The 14771-nt window shown below is 43.5% G+C and overlaps 2 protein-coding genes across 9 annotated transcripts in view; both read right to left on the reverse strand.

Moving 5' to 3' along the window:
• Positions 1–10493, reverse strand: part of Drak (Death-associated protein kinase related) — a 78481-nt gene extending 67988 nt beyond the window's left edge. Inside the window, exons 1-2 of one of the 8 annotated variants that reach the window (XM_089474410.1) lie at positions 10354–10493; positions 8867–9240 (exon numbers count right to left, since the gene is read on the reverse strand). In XM_089474410.1, coding sequence (XP_089330536.1) covers positions 8867–8997 — 131 coding nt within the window. In that variant the 5' untranslated portion in view covers positions 8998–9240; positions 10354–10493. The other 7 variants (XM_018015106.2, XM_089474409.1, XM_089474408.1 and 4 more) reach the window with 7 other exon arrangements.
• Positions 10494–11339: 846 nt separating this feature from the next.
• Positions 11340–13579, reverse strand: betaTub65B (beta-Tubulin at 65B). The gene is made up of 3 exons (XM_089472933.1): positions 13389–13579; positions 13173–13331; positions 11340–13083 (listed from the first exon to the last, which is right to left on the reverse strand). The coding sequence occupies exons 2-3, from the start codon at positions 13227–13229 to the stop codon at positions 11758–11760; spliced, it is 1383 nt and encodes a 460-aa protein (XP_089329059.1). The 5' UTR covers positions 13230–13331; positions 13389–13579; the 3' UTR covers positions 11340–11757.
• Between the last annotated feature and the right edge of the window lie 1192 nt (positions 13580–14771).

Genomic DNA, 14771 nt, shown 5'->3' on the forward strand with positions numbered 1-14771 from the left:
AAGGTGATAGCATCAGGACGTCCCACTTTTCTACTTAGGATGTATAACGCATGTCTAAAAGAAAGGATATTCCCAGAAGCGTGGAAAGAACAAAGACTGGTGCTCATTAGCAAAGGCAAAGGCGATCCCAATACACCCTCGGCTTATCGCCCATTGTGTATGTTAAACACAGCTGGGAAGCTTTTAGAAAAGCTCATAAGACCTAGACTACTCGCAGCAGTAGAGGCTGCTGGAGGACTTAGCCCTAGGCAACATGGGTTCAGAGCTGGAAAATCCACAATGGGAGCTATCGATGAAGTGGTTCAGGCAGCCAGAGCTACGCAAAGAGGAAATGCATACTCGCGCCCAGTTGTTCTGTTAGCAACGCTGGACGTTAAAAACGCCTTTAATAGTGTAAGGTGGACTGATATGCTTACTTCCTTGGAACACCGCTTCCAGATACCGGAGTACCTCATGAATATGATCAGGAGCTATTTGCAGGATCGAATACTCCTGTACTCCACGCAAACTGGAACAAAACGATACAGAGTAACTGGAGGAGCTGCACAGGGGTCAATCCTGGGACCAGACCTGTGGAATATCAGCTACGACGACATCCTAAGACTGGAAATGCCTGAAGACACCTTCCTTATTGGTTATGCCGATGATATCGCAGCCGTCATTACTGCCAGAAACACCATAGAGGCCCAAAAGAGACTTACCCAAGTCATGATCCGCACACAGACATGGCTCAGCTCTCGAGGATTGGAGCTTGCCACCCATAAAACAGAGTTACTTCTGTTCACGGGGAAGCAGATCCCAACCGAAATAGAGATGCGAGTAAGCGGAAACCTGATAAGGACGCAGAGGACAGTGAACTATCTAGGCGTTAGGCTGGACAGTAAACTTACCTTCTGGGAACAGCTGAAGTATGCCACGCGGAAAACAGCGACAGCAACGGGGTCTCTGAGTAGACTGATGGCAAACGTTGACGGCCCGACGGCAGGAAAACGGAGACTCCTCATGGAAGCGACAAATGCAATACTGCTATATGGCAGTGAAGTATGGGCGGATACCTTAGAGGCGAATGTAAGGCGAAAACCGATGCTAGCTGTGCAACGAAGAGCAGCCTTAAGGATAACATCGGCGTACCGCACAGTCTCCGGGGCGGCCGTGACTGTGATAGCAGCAGTCATACCGGTTGACTTGCTTGCCCAAGAGCGCAAAAAAATATGGAATCTTCGGCAAAGAGGAGAATACTCAGAACATGCGGCAAAGAGCATACGACAGCAAACCATAGTCTCGTGGAAGGCGAGATGGTCATGCGAAAGGTATGGAAGATGGACCGCTAAAATAATCCCCGATCTGGAGCAGTGGATAAATAGAAAGCACGGTGAAACGTCTTTCTATTTGACACAACTACTCTCCGGACATGGATACTTTCGAAAGTACCTAAATAAAATGGGGAAAACTGCCGAATCCAGCTGCATTTACTGCGAAAATGCAATGGACGATGCAGAACACACCTTCTTCAATTGCAAAAGATGGTCGGAAGAAAGAATCGACCTGGCAGATACAGTAGGTGAAGTCAAAGTAGAGACGTTAGTACAGCAAATGTGCAGCAGCATAGACGCTTGGAAAAAAGTCTATGACTTCGCCGAAAAGGTTCTGCGGCGGAAGAAGTATGACCTGGACGCAGGCACACAGAGGGCAACGCTCATTTAGAGCACACAATGGGGTTCCACCTTGAAGGTTAATGCGGGATATCTCCTGGTTCCAAGGTGGATTTGAGCCCCAGAAGAGGAGGATTTTTTAGTCGGTAAGCAGTTATGCAGTCCGACACACCGGTCAAAGTGACGACATGACTGACGGTGCATAAAGCATTTTTTCCTACCTCAGCCCAACAAAAAAAAAAAAAAAAAAAAAAAAAAATTACTGTTGTTGGTGCTGCACTTGTTGTGTTGCTGTTGTCTGATATCTCTGCATGCCATTTGATATGCTGCTGTTGCGTCTACAACGACAGCAGCAACAGCAACGGCAGCAGCAGCAATTGTTGATTACACTTTCTTCTGCTGCTCATGCGGCGCGTCGCGCAACATTGTTATATATATGTATATATATATATGTATGTATCATTGTTTGTTGTTGTCGACGCGTTAATTAGTTAACAAAGATTTTTCCTTTTCTTTTCATACATATATAATTATATACTATCTACCCACACCCACATCCACACCCACTCTCACGCCCTCTCTGTCTCTTTCATTAAAATAATGAACCAAATATTATCAGCATATAAAAAGAAGAATACAATTTTTAAATCGATAACAGCAAATAATCAAAAACCAAAATAGGGTAAAACAGCCTGTTTTCATATTGCCAAGTTGTTAATTAGCCAAATGGCAATTTGAAAATTGATTTGGCTAAAAAACGCGCATTCGTCATGCAAAGATTTGGCGCGGGAGTGGCTGGATGGGGGCGGCGGGGCCCGCCCATCAAATGAGGCAGTTAAAAACGAAAAATGGCCAGAAGAGGCGAGCATAGTGTAAACACATAAATTCACCAAATGTGCTCATCAAATTGCCACAAACAACAACAGCAACCACAAGAGCCCGAGCAACGGCCACAGCAGCAGTCGCGCACAAAACGCGCCAAAAAGACGCGTGCGCGTTTTTAAACGCGCCCATCGTTGGCCCCTAACAAATAAACAAATTGCGAATGTGAATGTGAATGTAAATGTGAACGTGAATGGAGATCGTGTGGAATGCGTATTATAGGAAGCCAAAGGGGGCGTGCCAACTGGAGGAGGGCGCGTGTAAATGTGGAATGTGGATTGGAGTTTATATTCATTTTTTCCATTCCATTTTCAAATTTTTGGTTTTGTTTTGTTTTGTTTCTTGTTTTTAGTTTCTACTCGTTTCAACAAAAGCAAATAGCGAACGCGAAACAGCTGTAAATAAATATTTATATATTGACTGGGAGAAGATCAAAGCGAGTTATAGCAAAATCAATTAAACAATTAAGGAATGCCCCTAATCTGATGGCTGGCTAATTGAAATGTTGATAAACACACGCACAGAGTTTCGACACATCACAAATGGAGCTATAGTTGATAAGATTTCGTTTTCGTTTTTTTCCCAACGATCCTATCTAAAAACAGTTATATAAATGCTATATAGGGATTCGATTTACTAACTGTAAGAGAGGGAGATTTAGATGGGGTATTACCCCACAAGAAATAAGCAGAGTGAGTGAGAGAGATCTATTCAAGATTCTTTGTATGTACATATGTAATATGTACATATGTAATACCCTATAATACCCTTGTTATAATCTGCATCGAATGGAAATGCTAGTTATGAAATTATTACGAGTCAAGCTGGGCTTTTGGTACTGGTCCAATTCGTGGAATGCATAACACTAACAATACACACACACACTCACACTCATATACACACACACACACATGCGTACAACTTTTGCAAATGAAACACATTTGACAATTGCACACGTCAATCAATTGGATTGGAATAACAAAATAAAGTCCAATTGGAATTGAAGCATGTCTTCCACAAATTATGGAATAAATGATGTATTGAAGTCGTCAACGTTCACTGCTGCTGCTGCTGCGACTGCGGCTGCGGCTGCGGCTGCTGTTGGCCCAAATTTATTTATACAGAAAAAATAACAAAACAAAGCAAAACAACAACAAAATGGCAACAGTGAATAAAGCTGTTTCGCAGGTAATACTTTTTTCTTACTTATTTTTCTTTTGAGCCCACTTCGAGCACGACTTTGTCGTGGACTTGGCATAATGTCCAGTTGTGGCCAGTTACTTTGGACTTTATTTGATTTTATTTCTTGTTGCCTTTGTTCGAACTGAGTATCTGAGTATATATGTATATATAAGGCTTGCATAATGCTCACCTTTTTTTTTTTTTTTGTATACCCCGAACCCATTGAAAATGGAAAATCTGAGTACAGTGGTATTGCTGAAATGTTTGTAACAGGCAGAAGGAGCGAGAGAGAACAGAAGTATATGCATATATATAAATCCGTTATTTTGAACCGGTAAATTTCAGAACCTATAAGTCTTACAGACTTGTACGTGGCTGTATACCACTTGCAAAAATCGATAACTATTCTCATTGTAATGTTATCGATTAACAATTTTATTGCATATCACTTGGAGAATCATTTCTCATTCATCTTTATACCTAATGTTTTTAAATTTTACATATATTCAGTATATTTAATATTGATTTTGGTTTCTTTCTGAATACCAGGCCCAAATCTATCCACTCTTATACTATATATGTATGCATTCCTCTCCTGAGGCAATTGTTGATCCGAACAGGAATTACATTTCAATTAGCTCGTTCGGGACTCACGTTTCTCTATGCCTGCTGCAACTGCAGCTTATGCGCGTGTCTGTGCATGTTTATGTCATTTACATTGGACATAACCTCAAAGCCAACTATGCCATTTGGGAAGGTAGCTTAACCCAGTCAATCAACCCCCAAAATATGCAAACAGCTGATGCCACCAAAATTGTTCTGTGACGCACTCGATTTTCTGTTGCTGTTGCTGTCGCTGGAGTCGCGTGGGTGGTGCTTGTCGAATGTGTTTGCTGTTGTTGTTTGTGTTTATTCACCAACATCTTCTGCTGCTTCTTCTTGCTCTTCGGCTACAGATGCGTGGCAAACAAATTTGTGCGTGGGCGAGGTTCACAGGCTGAGCCCACGCCCTGGGCTAACGACGTCATTCAACCCTCGTTTTATGGCTCGGCAAGCGAAAGTGGATTCGTTGAATAATCTTTGACGCCCGGCTCGGGTGCTTCAACTTTTGTTCAAGTATCCCCTTGCACACACAGACACACACACACACACACAAACACGTATACATGCACCTTCGCCTGCTCCGCCGTCCGGCAAATGATTTTGGAAAGTGTCATAGCTCCTATGGCCCTCAAACGTCCGTCCTCAAGAGCCTCTTCAGTAGCCAAAGCGTCAACGAAACTAGTTTTTGGCTACCTCAGCTCTGCGCCGCCCCTTTGTCAACTCTACCTTCCCCTATATTTCTCTCTCTCTCTCGGTGTCTGTATTCGATTCGATGTGTATATTGATTTCAGTTGAACATTGTGGCTCGTTGAGTGAGCTCTTTAATGTGTCAAGGAATATTGACTGTGGCACTGTCAAGAGCTCATTTAAATGATTATCGATTAGTAAAGGAAAGCTTATCGATAAACTGATAAATCAACAATTATTCCAGAATTTATCCCTTTCATAGAGACAAACTAAAATCAATTTGTATGAACACCTGGCTTTATTTATTCAAAGCGAATATCGATTAATTATCGATACTTTTATAGGTTTAAAATCTGCTATCGAGCTCTAAATGATAAGATAAGAAGTCTATTAACATGCAGAAAATCGAAAGGCTTTAGTTCACCATGTCTTAAACATTTAACTTTTAATCAAATTATTAAGTAACTCTTGTCAATCGATAGGTTAATAAGATGTTATCCGAAAATTAATCAATTAGCGATTGTATTTGCATACATCGATAAGCGATAGACTTTCCCAACACTAATTATGATTCACTTATCGATCACGCCCTGCTTCGCTGCTTCATTGTGCTAACAAAATGATCTTATCTATGAGTTTTCCCCTTAATTTAGCCTGTTTTCGTCCCCAAAAAAATGCAAATACCAGACGCATCTCACAAATCATTAGAGTAATCTTTCTTTTTGCAAAATTCCCCCCTTCAAGAACGAACAAATTATTTATATATTTATATAACAATAAGAGTATTATATGAAGAAACACTTCCGCTTATGGCACAATCGCATCCAGAGGTAATTATCGTATTCACATTTTCGCTGATATTTCATCATCAACGTCTTCTTCTGCTTCAGCTACTTCTTTAGTATTTGTTAATCGTGCTTTATCTGGGCCATTTACGATCTATTTGGCTACGCATCGGCCGTTTCGACGTAAAAAGTTTAAGCCAAAGCTCGTAAATAAACTTGACTAAACAAATTCAACGAATACAAAAAAACAGAAGAACGAAAAAACCTTTTGCCTGCTTATCTATAAAAAATGATAAAAAAAAAAAAAAAAAAAAAAAACAAAGAAAATGAAAAAACTGCGATAAAAACTGACACAAAAAGCTGTCCCAGAAGTTTGGACTAAACGAAAAAAAAAAGCAATACCCAAACAAACGCAACTTTTTAGCCAAGAAAAATCGAAGGCCCAAACGAAAAGTCTGTTTGCATGGAAGAAACGCTCCAAAAATGTGTTGATAAGCAACGACCTAAAAAAAAGTAAGAAAGAAAGGTAGAACTATAGAAGTCTGATCAAGTCGGGAATGCCCGACTAGCAGATACTCTCAGACCTTAGTAAGGGTCTGAGTCTTATCTATATATATCTTATATAGCAGCAAACCAGACCAGATCTTGGAATTTGAAGATATTCCTCTACTCCCATGCATGATTTTATAGACCATTTTCAAATTGAGTTGACTGTAGTATAGCACTTGTAGTTGACAAGAACAAAGAATATATACATATATTTTCGAGCCCAGCTAAAAAATGTTTTCCGTTCATTCTGAAGTAGTTAAACTTAAAGCATATCTGTTTATCAGTCAGCAATGTGAGTTGGGAAACGGGAAAAGGTGTAAATATTGTTTGTATCCATTCAGCATTTAGCGTAATTAACAATTAACGCACAGCTGTTTAATATAATTAACAAATGTGAAGTGCGCGAGCGAGACACAGTTGTTTCAAAAATGTTTCATTTCAGTTATAAAGCCAAATACAAATCGAATGCGCTCTAAAAATTGTGTAAAGTTTTTAGATTTCGGTCGTTAGTATTGCTACTTACGAATCAAAATTTATAATTGAGTTTTCAATTGGGTAAAGAAGACTCGAGCTAGAGGTATTCGAAATTTAAGAGGTTTTTCGGAGTCAATAATATGGCTTATTCTCTGACAAATTTGCAGCCGGACACTTTTTGCGGTAATGATGGAGAGTTTGCTACTTAGGAGAAATATTTCTTGCATTGGAAAATGTCTGCAAATATCACATATGTATGTATTATCTCTAGAAATGGCATACACATACTAAATATACATATACATATATATACAACTTTATATTACTTTGTATGTATATACATAAATTTTCGCACCTGTAGAATGTGTTTAAAGAAATAACAATCGAAATGATATGATATGATAAGCCTTGCAGTTCAAGTTAAATAAGACCAAAAAAAGAAAAAAAAAGCTGATACGAGTCTCTATATGTATTGGTATCTATGTATATGTGCGTATGTGTGCTTTATTGCGTTTCGTGATTCCGTTGCGCGTTTACGAAATCAGCCCATCGATAGCTGATAAAATTGTTTGCCTACGCTGATGCGTGGAGGGCGCTTATCAGCAGCTTTAAAGCCGCACGAGCTGCCGATAAAGCGGCTCGGCTCTTCGTCTATTGCCTCTGAGCTGCTCTTCTAAGCAAGAGAAGGAAGAGCAAGAGAGATAGCGTGCGAGAGCTTAATGCAACTGAGGCGAAGCGAACGACCTTCAGTCACTCTCCTTCTTCTTCTGCTGTTATTTTCTAGTGTACTTAGAAAGAACAACGGGAGCTGAGGCAAGCAGACTGACATGGGGAAAGGCGTCGTCTCAAGTGGCGATGTCGCGCTCCTTTAGCACGCTCTACGCCCCCTCCCTCTCTTTGTCTGTCTTTTGCTCTAATTGCCGCTGTCAGAATAGTTAAAAATAGGGAGCGAGCGAGAGAGAAGGTCAGGAGCAGCGCTTCTAGGAAGTTGCTGCGGAAACATAACTAAATGAAGAGCAAAAAACAAAAGCAAAAGCAAAAGCAGGCGAAATGCTTATGCAAATTGGAGTTGGGCAGACGCGACGAGACGATTTTGAATAAAAACCAAATAAAAGAAAACTAATGAGCGAACTGCTGCCGCTGCCACTGCCACTGCCACTGCCGATGATGGAACGGAAAGCGGAAAAGGCATAAAGCGAAATGCAAAACAAATTATAATGAAAAACACAAAGAAAAAAATGCAAATCTAGCAGAAAAGGTTGTCCGACTGCGACTGCGACTGCGACGGCGATAGGGACAGCAGCGGCTGTCGCAGACTAAGGGCGAAAAGGCGAATCAAGCAACAATCGTACAAAATGCACGGCAACGGCGAAATTAATGCAAAATGAAGCGAGGGGTCAGTCGGCGAAGGCGAAGGCGGCAAACGGGAACAGCTGCTTTGTGGTATTGGTGTTGCTATAGCTGTTGCTGTTGTTGTTGATGTTATTTTTGTTTGTATGCGCAAAAGCAAATGCCACAAAGGGCAGGCAAAGACAGGAACAATAATAATAACAACAACAGCAACAACAACAACAACTGAACAACAGTAATAGCGGCGCAAAAGAGTGCCCAGTGCAAGTTTTTCAGCGCTTGTGTTTTGTTTGTGCATGTGTGCAGTAGTGCATGAGTGTGTGTGTGTGCATGTATTTGTATGCAAGCTTCTACTTCACACACACACGCATACAGATATCCGACTGCGCACAGAAAAATACAGAAACAAGTTTTTTAGCTCGCTGCTGCTGCTGCGGCGCCTGCGCAGAAGATTTCAGTTTTCAAGCAACACACATACACACATACACAAAAAAAGGAAAAAGAAAAAAAAAATAACCAACTGACTGTTGACTGACTTTCTTTAAGCATTTTTGTGTGCTTGTCGCTCGCTGGACATGTTGCAGACGCAGTTTTCGCTTTTTTGGCAACTTTTTGAGCCGCAGCCGGAGCAAACAGCAAATGACGAAGAAGAAGAAGCAAAGAAAAATAAAAACACGTTTCGTGCTCCGGTTTCTCACTCACCTGGCAAACGGCGTCTGTTCCACCTCGTAGATCTCGTTGATGTCATGCGACACAAGTAATCCCTTCAAGCGCTCGGCATCAACGTCCAGCAGGCCATCGCCTATGGGAAAGATGCCCTCCTCGGTAAACATGTTTTAAGCTGCAGCTGCTCTCTGCTCTCTCCTCTCTCTCTCTCGCTCTCACTGAACTGCACACAAACACTTCTCTTTTTGCTTTTATTTAGATCTTGCGTCTTTTTTTCGTTTGGGTTTTTTTTTTTTGTTTTTGCTGTTTAAGTTTTAATATGTTTCTCTTTGGGGTGGGTGGGTGTTAGGGGCGGAGAGAGGCTGTACTGTAGTTGCGGATGCGTTGAGACGACGGCACGAAATTCAAAACTGTGGCACATATATGGAACAACAACAACATATACAATAAATAAATGTGTTTACTGACAAAACAAAACAAAACAAAAAGGAAAATAACAAAGCGCAAATTCGTTCATAATATCAGATCCGCGGCGCGCGCGCGCTCTTTTCGCAAGGTTTTGGTCACACTGTACGCAGCAGCAGCAACAGAGGCAGAGGCCGCAGCAAAACAGAAGCCGAGAAATTCCAGCGCCCTTTTGAGCTGCGCTGCCGACGTCGCAAATGCAACAGCCTGTGAGTTGAAACGTGACAGCACTACGGATGCTATGCACTAACAACAACACTAAAAGCAACAACAACAGCGACGACAACAGTCACGGAAATTTCTTGGCTCTGCGTTTGCTGTTTTTGTACTTTTCGATTTGCGTGTTTTTCTTTTTTGGTCTTGTGTTTTATTTTCGTTTTCTTGAAATGTTAAGACCATTTAAATTTGAATTGAACGCGCAGCACACGCACAACAAATTTCATACACACACACACACACACGCACACATAAACACACGCACAACACGTTTCACGTTACTTTGTCAATGCTGCTCTGGCTGCTGGCTGCTGTATCTGCATCTGTGTCAGTGTCCACATCTAGGTGTGTATACGTATACGCTCAATGCTGGTTGTGTTGGTGTATACCGTCGTGTTCTGCCAACTTCGGCAGTGGCAGCGCAGCGCACAGCAACTTCTTGTTTGCTGCTCTTTGCTTATGTGTGTGTGTTCAACTTTGCACAAAAAAAAAAAAAAATTTATAAAATAACTCACATACACAAAAAAATAAACGAAGTACTTAGTTGAAATGCTATTGCATTTAACTAATTTAATTCGCAGGCGAAATATTTCAAATTATTTTTTAAGTCGAAGCGCGGCATTAACGATAGAAAAAAGAAATTGTTGTGTTGCAAGGCACATTAGATTTGTTAAATTATTTGAATTTGTGCCATAGGCAAACATGCACGCACACACACATAAACAAAAAAATACACGCGTGGTAATCGGTAGAGTCAGCTAGTAAACGACAGATAACAAAGTCACAAACCCAGCGCACATATAAACCAAGCGACAACGAATTCAATTCACAATTAAGCGCACCGAGCGTCACACGTCCGCCTCGTTCGGCTTTGTTATTGCTTCTGAATTATCGATGACATATGAGTTTTAATGGCGCGTATTATCGATAGAGCTAGTTAGTTAACAGCTGTTAGACTGCTGCTGTCTGGATATTTTATAATCGATTTAAATAAATTAATTGCAGTATGTAAAGACAGATGCTTTGTTTGTTTAATAATTTTATGCTATACTTGGATATTTTCCAAATAAATGATTGATATGATAAATTATCGGTTTAACAGCAAACTGTTGCGCTCGATGTGGCACTGCTATTAATTATTCAGCTTACATTGCGATAACGATACATTTGACGACGACTGAACGAACGCATGCGTGCCAACCTGCTGCACTTTAACCGTTCGACTTCCATTTATCAACTCTGCGCTTTCAAAACAGTTGCGCGGGCCCGTCTTGAAATTCAAAAATTTGTAATTTAAAGTCGCAATGTGAAAATTGAAAGGAAAAGAATAAGAAAAAATAAATAAGGGAGAACAAGCTGCGAACGCGCTCTACACTTGACGGAATCTTGACACGCAATGGACATTGGGCGCTAATCTAAACATAGCAGCCGCCACTTCAGTGCTTAGGCGCCGCCTATAAATTCTTAATTTAGACATTTGCATTCGCATTATGTTTATATATACGCACAGATATCTGTGTATATCTATATTCATGTTTTATGCTGCATGCGCCTGTGTCTGCGTGCTCCACTTGCGCTGCATTTTCATGAGCAACCCCGCCCCCTAGCCGCCAGCGTCGCCGCCTCCTCCTCCTCCGCCTCCTGTGACTAAACGATGCAAAGCAATCGTATTTGTTTTTATTTTTATTTATTATTTTTTTTTTTTTTTTGTCATCTTTGCCATCGCTGCGAGGAGCGACGACGCTGGCATCCCAGGAATGCATGTGGACCAAAAATAGCCAACCCCAAGTGCAAAAACCTTTTCAGTCAGCCGGATTAGCCGGGCACATCAGTTAGCGTCGCCACGCACACACACGCACATACACATATATATGCATATATACATATTTATATATACATATATATATAGATACATATGTGCATGTACATATGTATGTAATTATGCATTTTATTAATAGAGAGTCGCACAATTTGCTGCACCTTTGCCCGTTAGCCGGCATGTGGACACATCAATATATAAATATATAACATATATTATATATAATACACATCAGCACTGGCTGGTGCGCTGAACTCTAAACGCATCGAACTTTGGCCGGCTATAAATAGGATGCAGTGCATCATTTGAATTGGATTGAATCGGATTGAATTGAAATGTCGAGTCAACGGCCAATTGCCAAGTGTTAGCCAAGAGATTCGACCCAAGCACAGCGGAATGCCACACAACAACAACAATGGATTACGGCTCATTCCGCACAGTAGGTGCATTGGGGTCCATTGGCAGCGGCCTCGTCCATGCTATCGTTATCATTGGAGCCGCCGCCTCCGCCACCGCCGCCGCCCTCGCCGCTGTCGCCACTGCCGCGATAGTCCTCGATGATGTTCTGCAGCTCCTCCTGGGCATCGGTGAACTCGCGCTCCTCCATGCCCTCGCCGGTGTACCAATGCAGATGGGCCTTGCGGCGCAGCATCGCTATGGAGCCATCGAGCAGGCGCTGGAACAGCGTCTGAATGGCCGTCGTGTTGCCAATGAAGGTGGCGGACATCTTCAGCCCACGCGGCGGAATGTCACAGATGGCCGTCTTGATGTTGTTCGGTATCCAGTCGACGAAGTTGTTGATATTCTTGTTGCGCACGCCGGTCATCAGCTGGTCGACCTCGCGGGGCGACATGCGGCCGCGGAAGATGCCGGCGGCCGTCAGCAGCTTGCCCTTGCGCAGATCGACGGCGCAGAGCAGATTGTTGCTGGAGAAGATCTGCTGCACCAGCTCGGCGACGGTGCCCTTGCTGAACTGCTGCTGCTTGCAGGTGACCAGCGGCGCGAAGCCCGGTATGAGGAAGTGTAGACGGGGAAAGGGCACCATATTCACATAGATCTTACGCAGGCCGGCGTTCAGCTGGCCGGGAAAACGCAAACAGGTGGTTATGCCCGACATGGTGAGGGCGACAATGTGATTGATGTGCTCGTGCCCGGACATCTGGATCTTCAGATTGCGATTGCAGATCTGGAAGAGCGCCTCGTTGTCCAGACAGAACGTCAGATGTGAGTTGTTCACCAGCGCCGGAATGCTGAGCAGCGCATTGTACGGCTCGACCACCACCTGGGACATGTTCGGCGAGGGAATGGTCACATAGTTGCAGAGCAGATTGTCCGGGTACTGCTGCACCAGGGCCTCCATGATGAGCGACGTCAGGCCGGAGCCGGTACCGCCGCCAATCGAGTGCAGCAGCTGGAAGCCCTGCAGCGAGTCCACGGACTCCACCTCGCGTCGCGTATTGTCCAGCACCTGGTCGAGGATGGCCGCTCCGTCCGTGTGATAGCCGCGCGCGAAGTTGTTGCCGGCGCTCTCGCTGCCGGCCACAAAATTCTCCGGCCGATACAGCTGGCTGCTGGAGCTGAGGCGCTGTACGGTGCTCGCCTCCGTGTCGATGAGTATGGATCGGGCATAGAATCGCTTGCTGGCCGTTGCATTGAAGAACACATTGATCCGCTCCAGTTGCAGTTGGCTGGTGCCGCCAAAGCGACCCGACGCATAGTCCACGCCGTGCTCATGCGAGATCACATGCCAGAACTACGGTGTACGGGTACGGATACGGATACGGATACGGATACGGCTATCACTCGTGATGGATCAGTCAGCTAGGGGCAATCGGTACTCACCGCATCGCCAATGGCATTGCCAGCGCCCCCAATCTGCAGCGTCACAATTTCGCGCATCCCTCTGCCCTCTGCCCTTTACCCTCTGCTGAGCTGCTCGCTTCGCCGGTCCTGCCCTGCCCTGTCCTGTCCTGTCCCGTCCTGCCTCAACTTAACGCTTACCTTGAACAATTGAATTTTGTATTTGATTTGGCCGAAAGTGCTTGTAGTTTTGTTTACTGCCTAATTTAACTCTGTCATCTGCATGCTGTGGCTGCTTCGCGGTTCATTCCACAGTCTCTCAGTGCTTCGAAAAACGAAAACAATCAATTTCAAGCAAAATTAAAAAAAAAACAAAACAAATTTTCTATCAAATGACGCCAACTGCGATCGGTGCACACCCAGACAGGACACACACCAGACTCCTGATCAACATCACCCAAAGGCCACACCATCTGCCCATCTGGTCTGCAGCAATGGGAGCTCCATCTGTTGCTTGAGCTCAGTTTAGGACAATTTCGGTTAACTGGGTAACCCAGCGGGTTGATTGGCTCATTCAGTAAATGTTTAATAAAACTGGCCTAGAGCTGCGTAGGGGCGACAGCAGGCGGTAGAGGCACTAAATACAGTGAGAGTGGGTGGAGTAGCTCTACTGAGCTCAGTTCAGTTCAGTTCAGGATAGTCTCAGTTAACTTGGTAGCCCATCGGGTTGACTGGTTCATTCAGAAAGACTGATCTATAGCTGTGTAATGGCGAAAACAGGCGGTAGAGGCACCAAATACAGTGAGAGTGGATGGAGTAGCTCTACTGAGCTCAGTTCAGGACAGTTCAGTTCAGTTCAGTTCAGGATAGTCTCAGTTCACTTGGTAGCCCATCGGGATGACTGGTTCATTCAGAAAGACTGGTCTAGAGCTGTGTAGGGGCGACAACAGGCGGTAGAGGCACCAAATACAGTGAGAGCGGATGGAGTAGCTCTACTAAGCTCAGTTCAGTTCAGGATAGTCTCAGTTCACTTGGTAGCCCATCGGGTTGACTGGTTCATTCAGAAAGACTGGTCTATAGCTGTGTAGGGGCGACAACAGGCGGTAGAGGCACCAAAGACAGTGAGAGTAAATGGAGTAGCACATCGGAAGGACGCTAGACAAAGCGACCAAAGTGGAAACTGGCATCAATAAATATTACGAACTAGTTCTTATTCTTATCTGATCCCCTCTGGCCCGAAATGCTGGCGAAGCTATTTGCTACCTCTACTGGCATTTTCATTGGCAATAACTGGTATCTCGAGGTATACAAGCTACACGACCTATACGAGCTATAGCAGTTATACGAGCTATACGACAATGTAGACGTAGTCAAGCGAATTCACGAATTAGCGTCTTTATTGGTTGGATCATATTGAGCAACAACTGCAGCTCGAGCTGTATTTGATACTGAAATTGGACAACGGAATAGGAGAAGTGAATAAATCATTACGAGGTTCGTTGAAAGGTATGCGAAATTAGGAAAACGAGAATGAAGACACTGGTGTGTATGATGTCTTCCTCGAGATCTTGCCATTAGCTCGCGCTCGCGCTATAACCTTCAAAATTCGCTTACCAACAATACAGATTAATGCGATGTATT

The sequence above is a fragment of the Drosophila arizonae genome, chromosome X (assembly GCF_054131065.1).
Source record: "Drosophila arizonae isolate 15081-1271.41 chromosome X, UAZ_ARI_1.0, whole genome shotgun sequence".
NCBI lineage: Eukaryota > Metazoa > Arthropoda > Insecta > Diptera > Drosophilidae > Drosophila > Drosophila arizonae.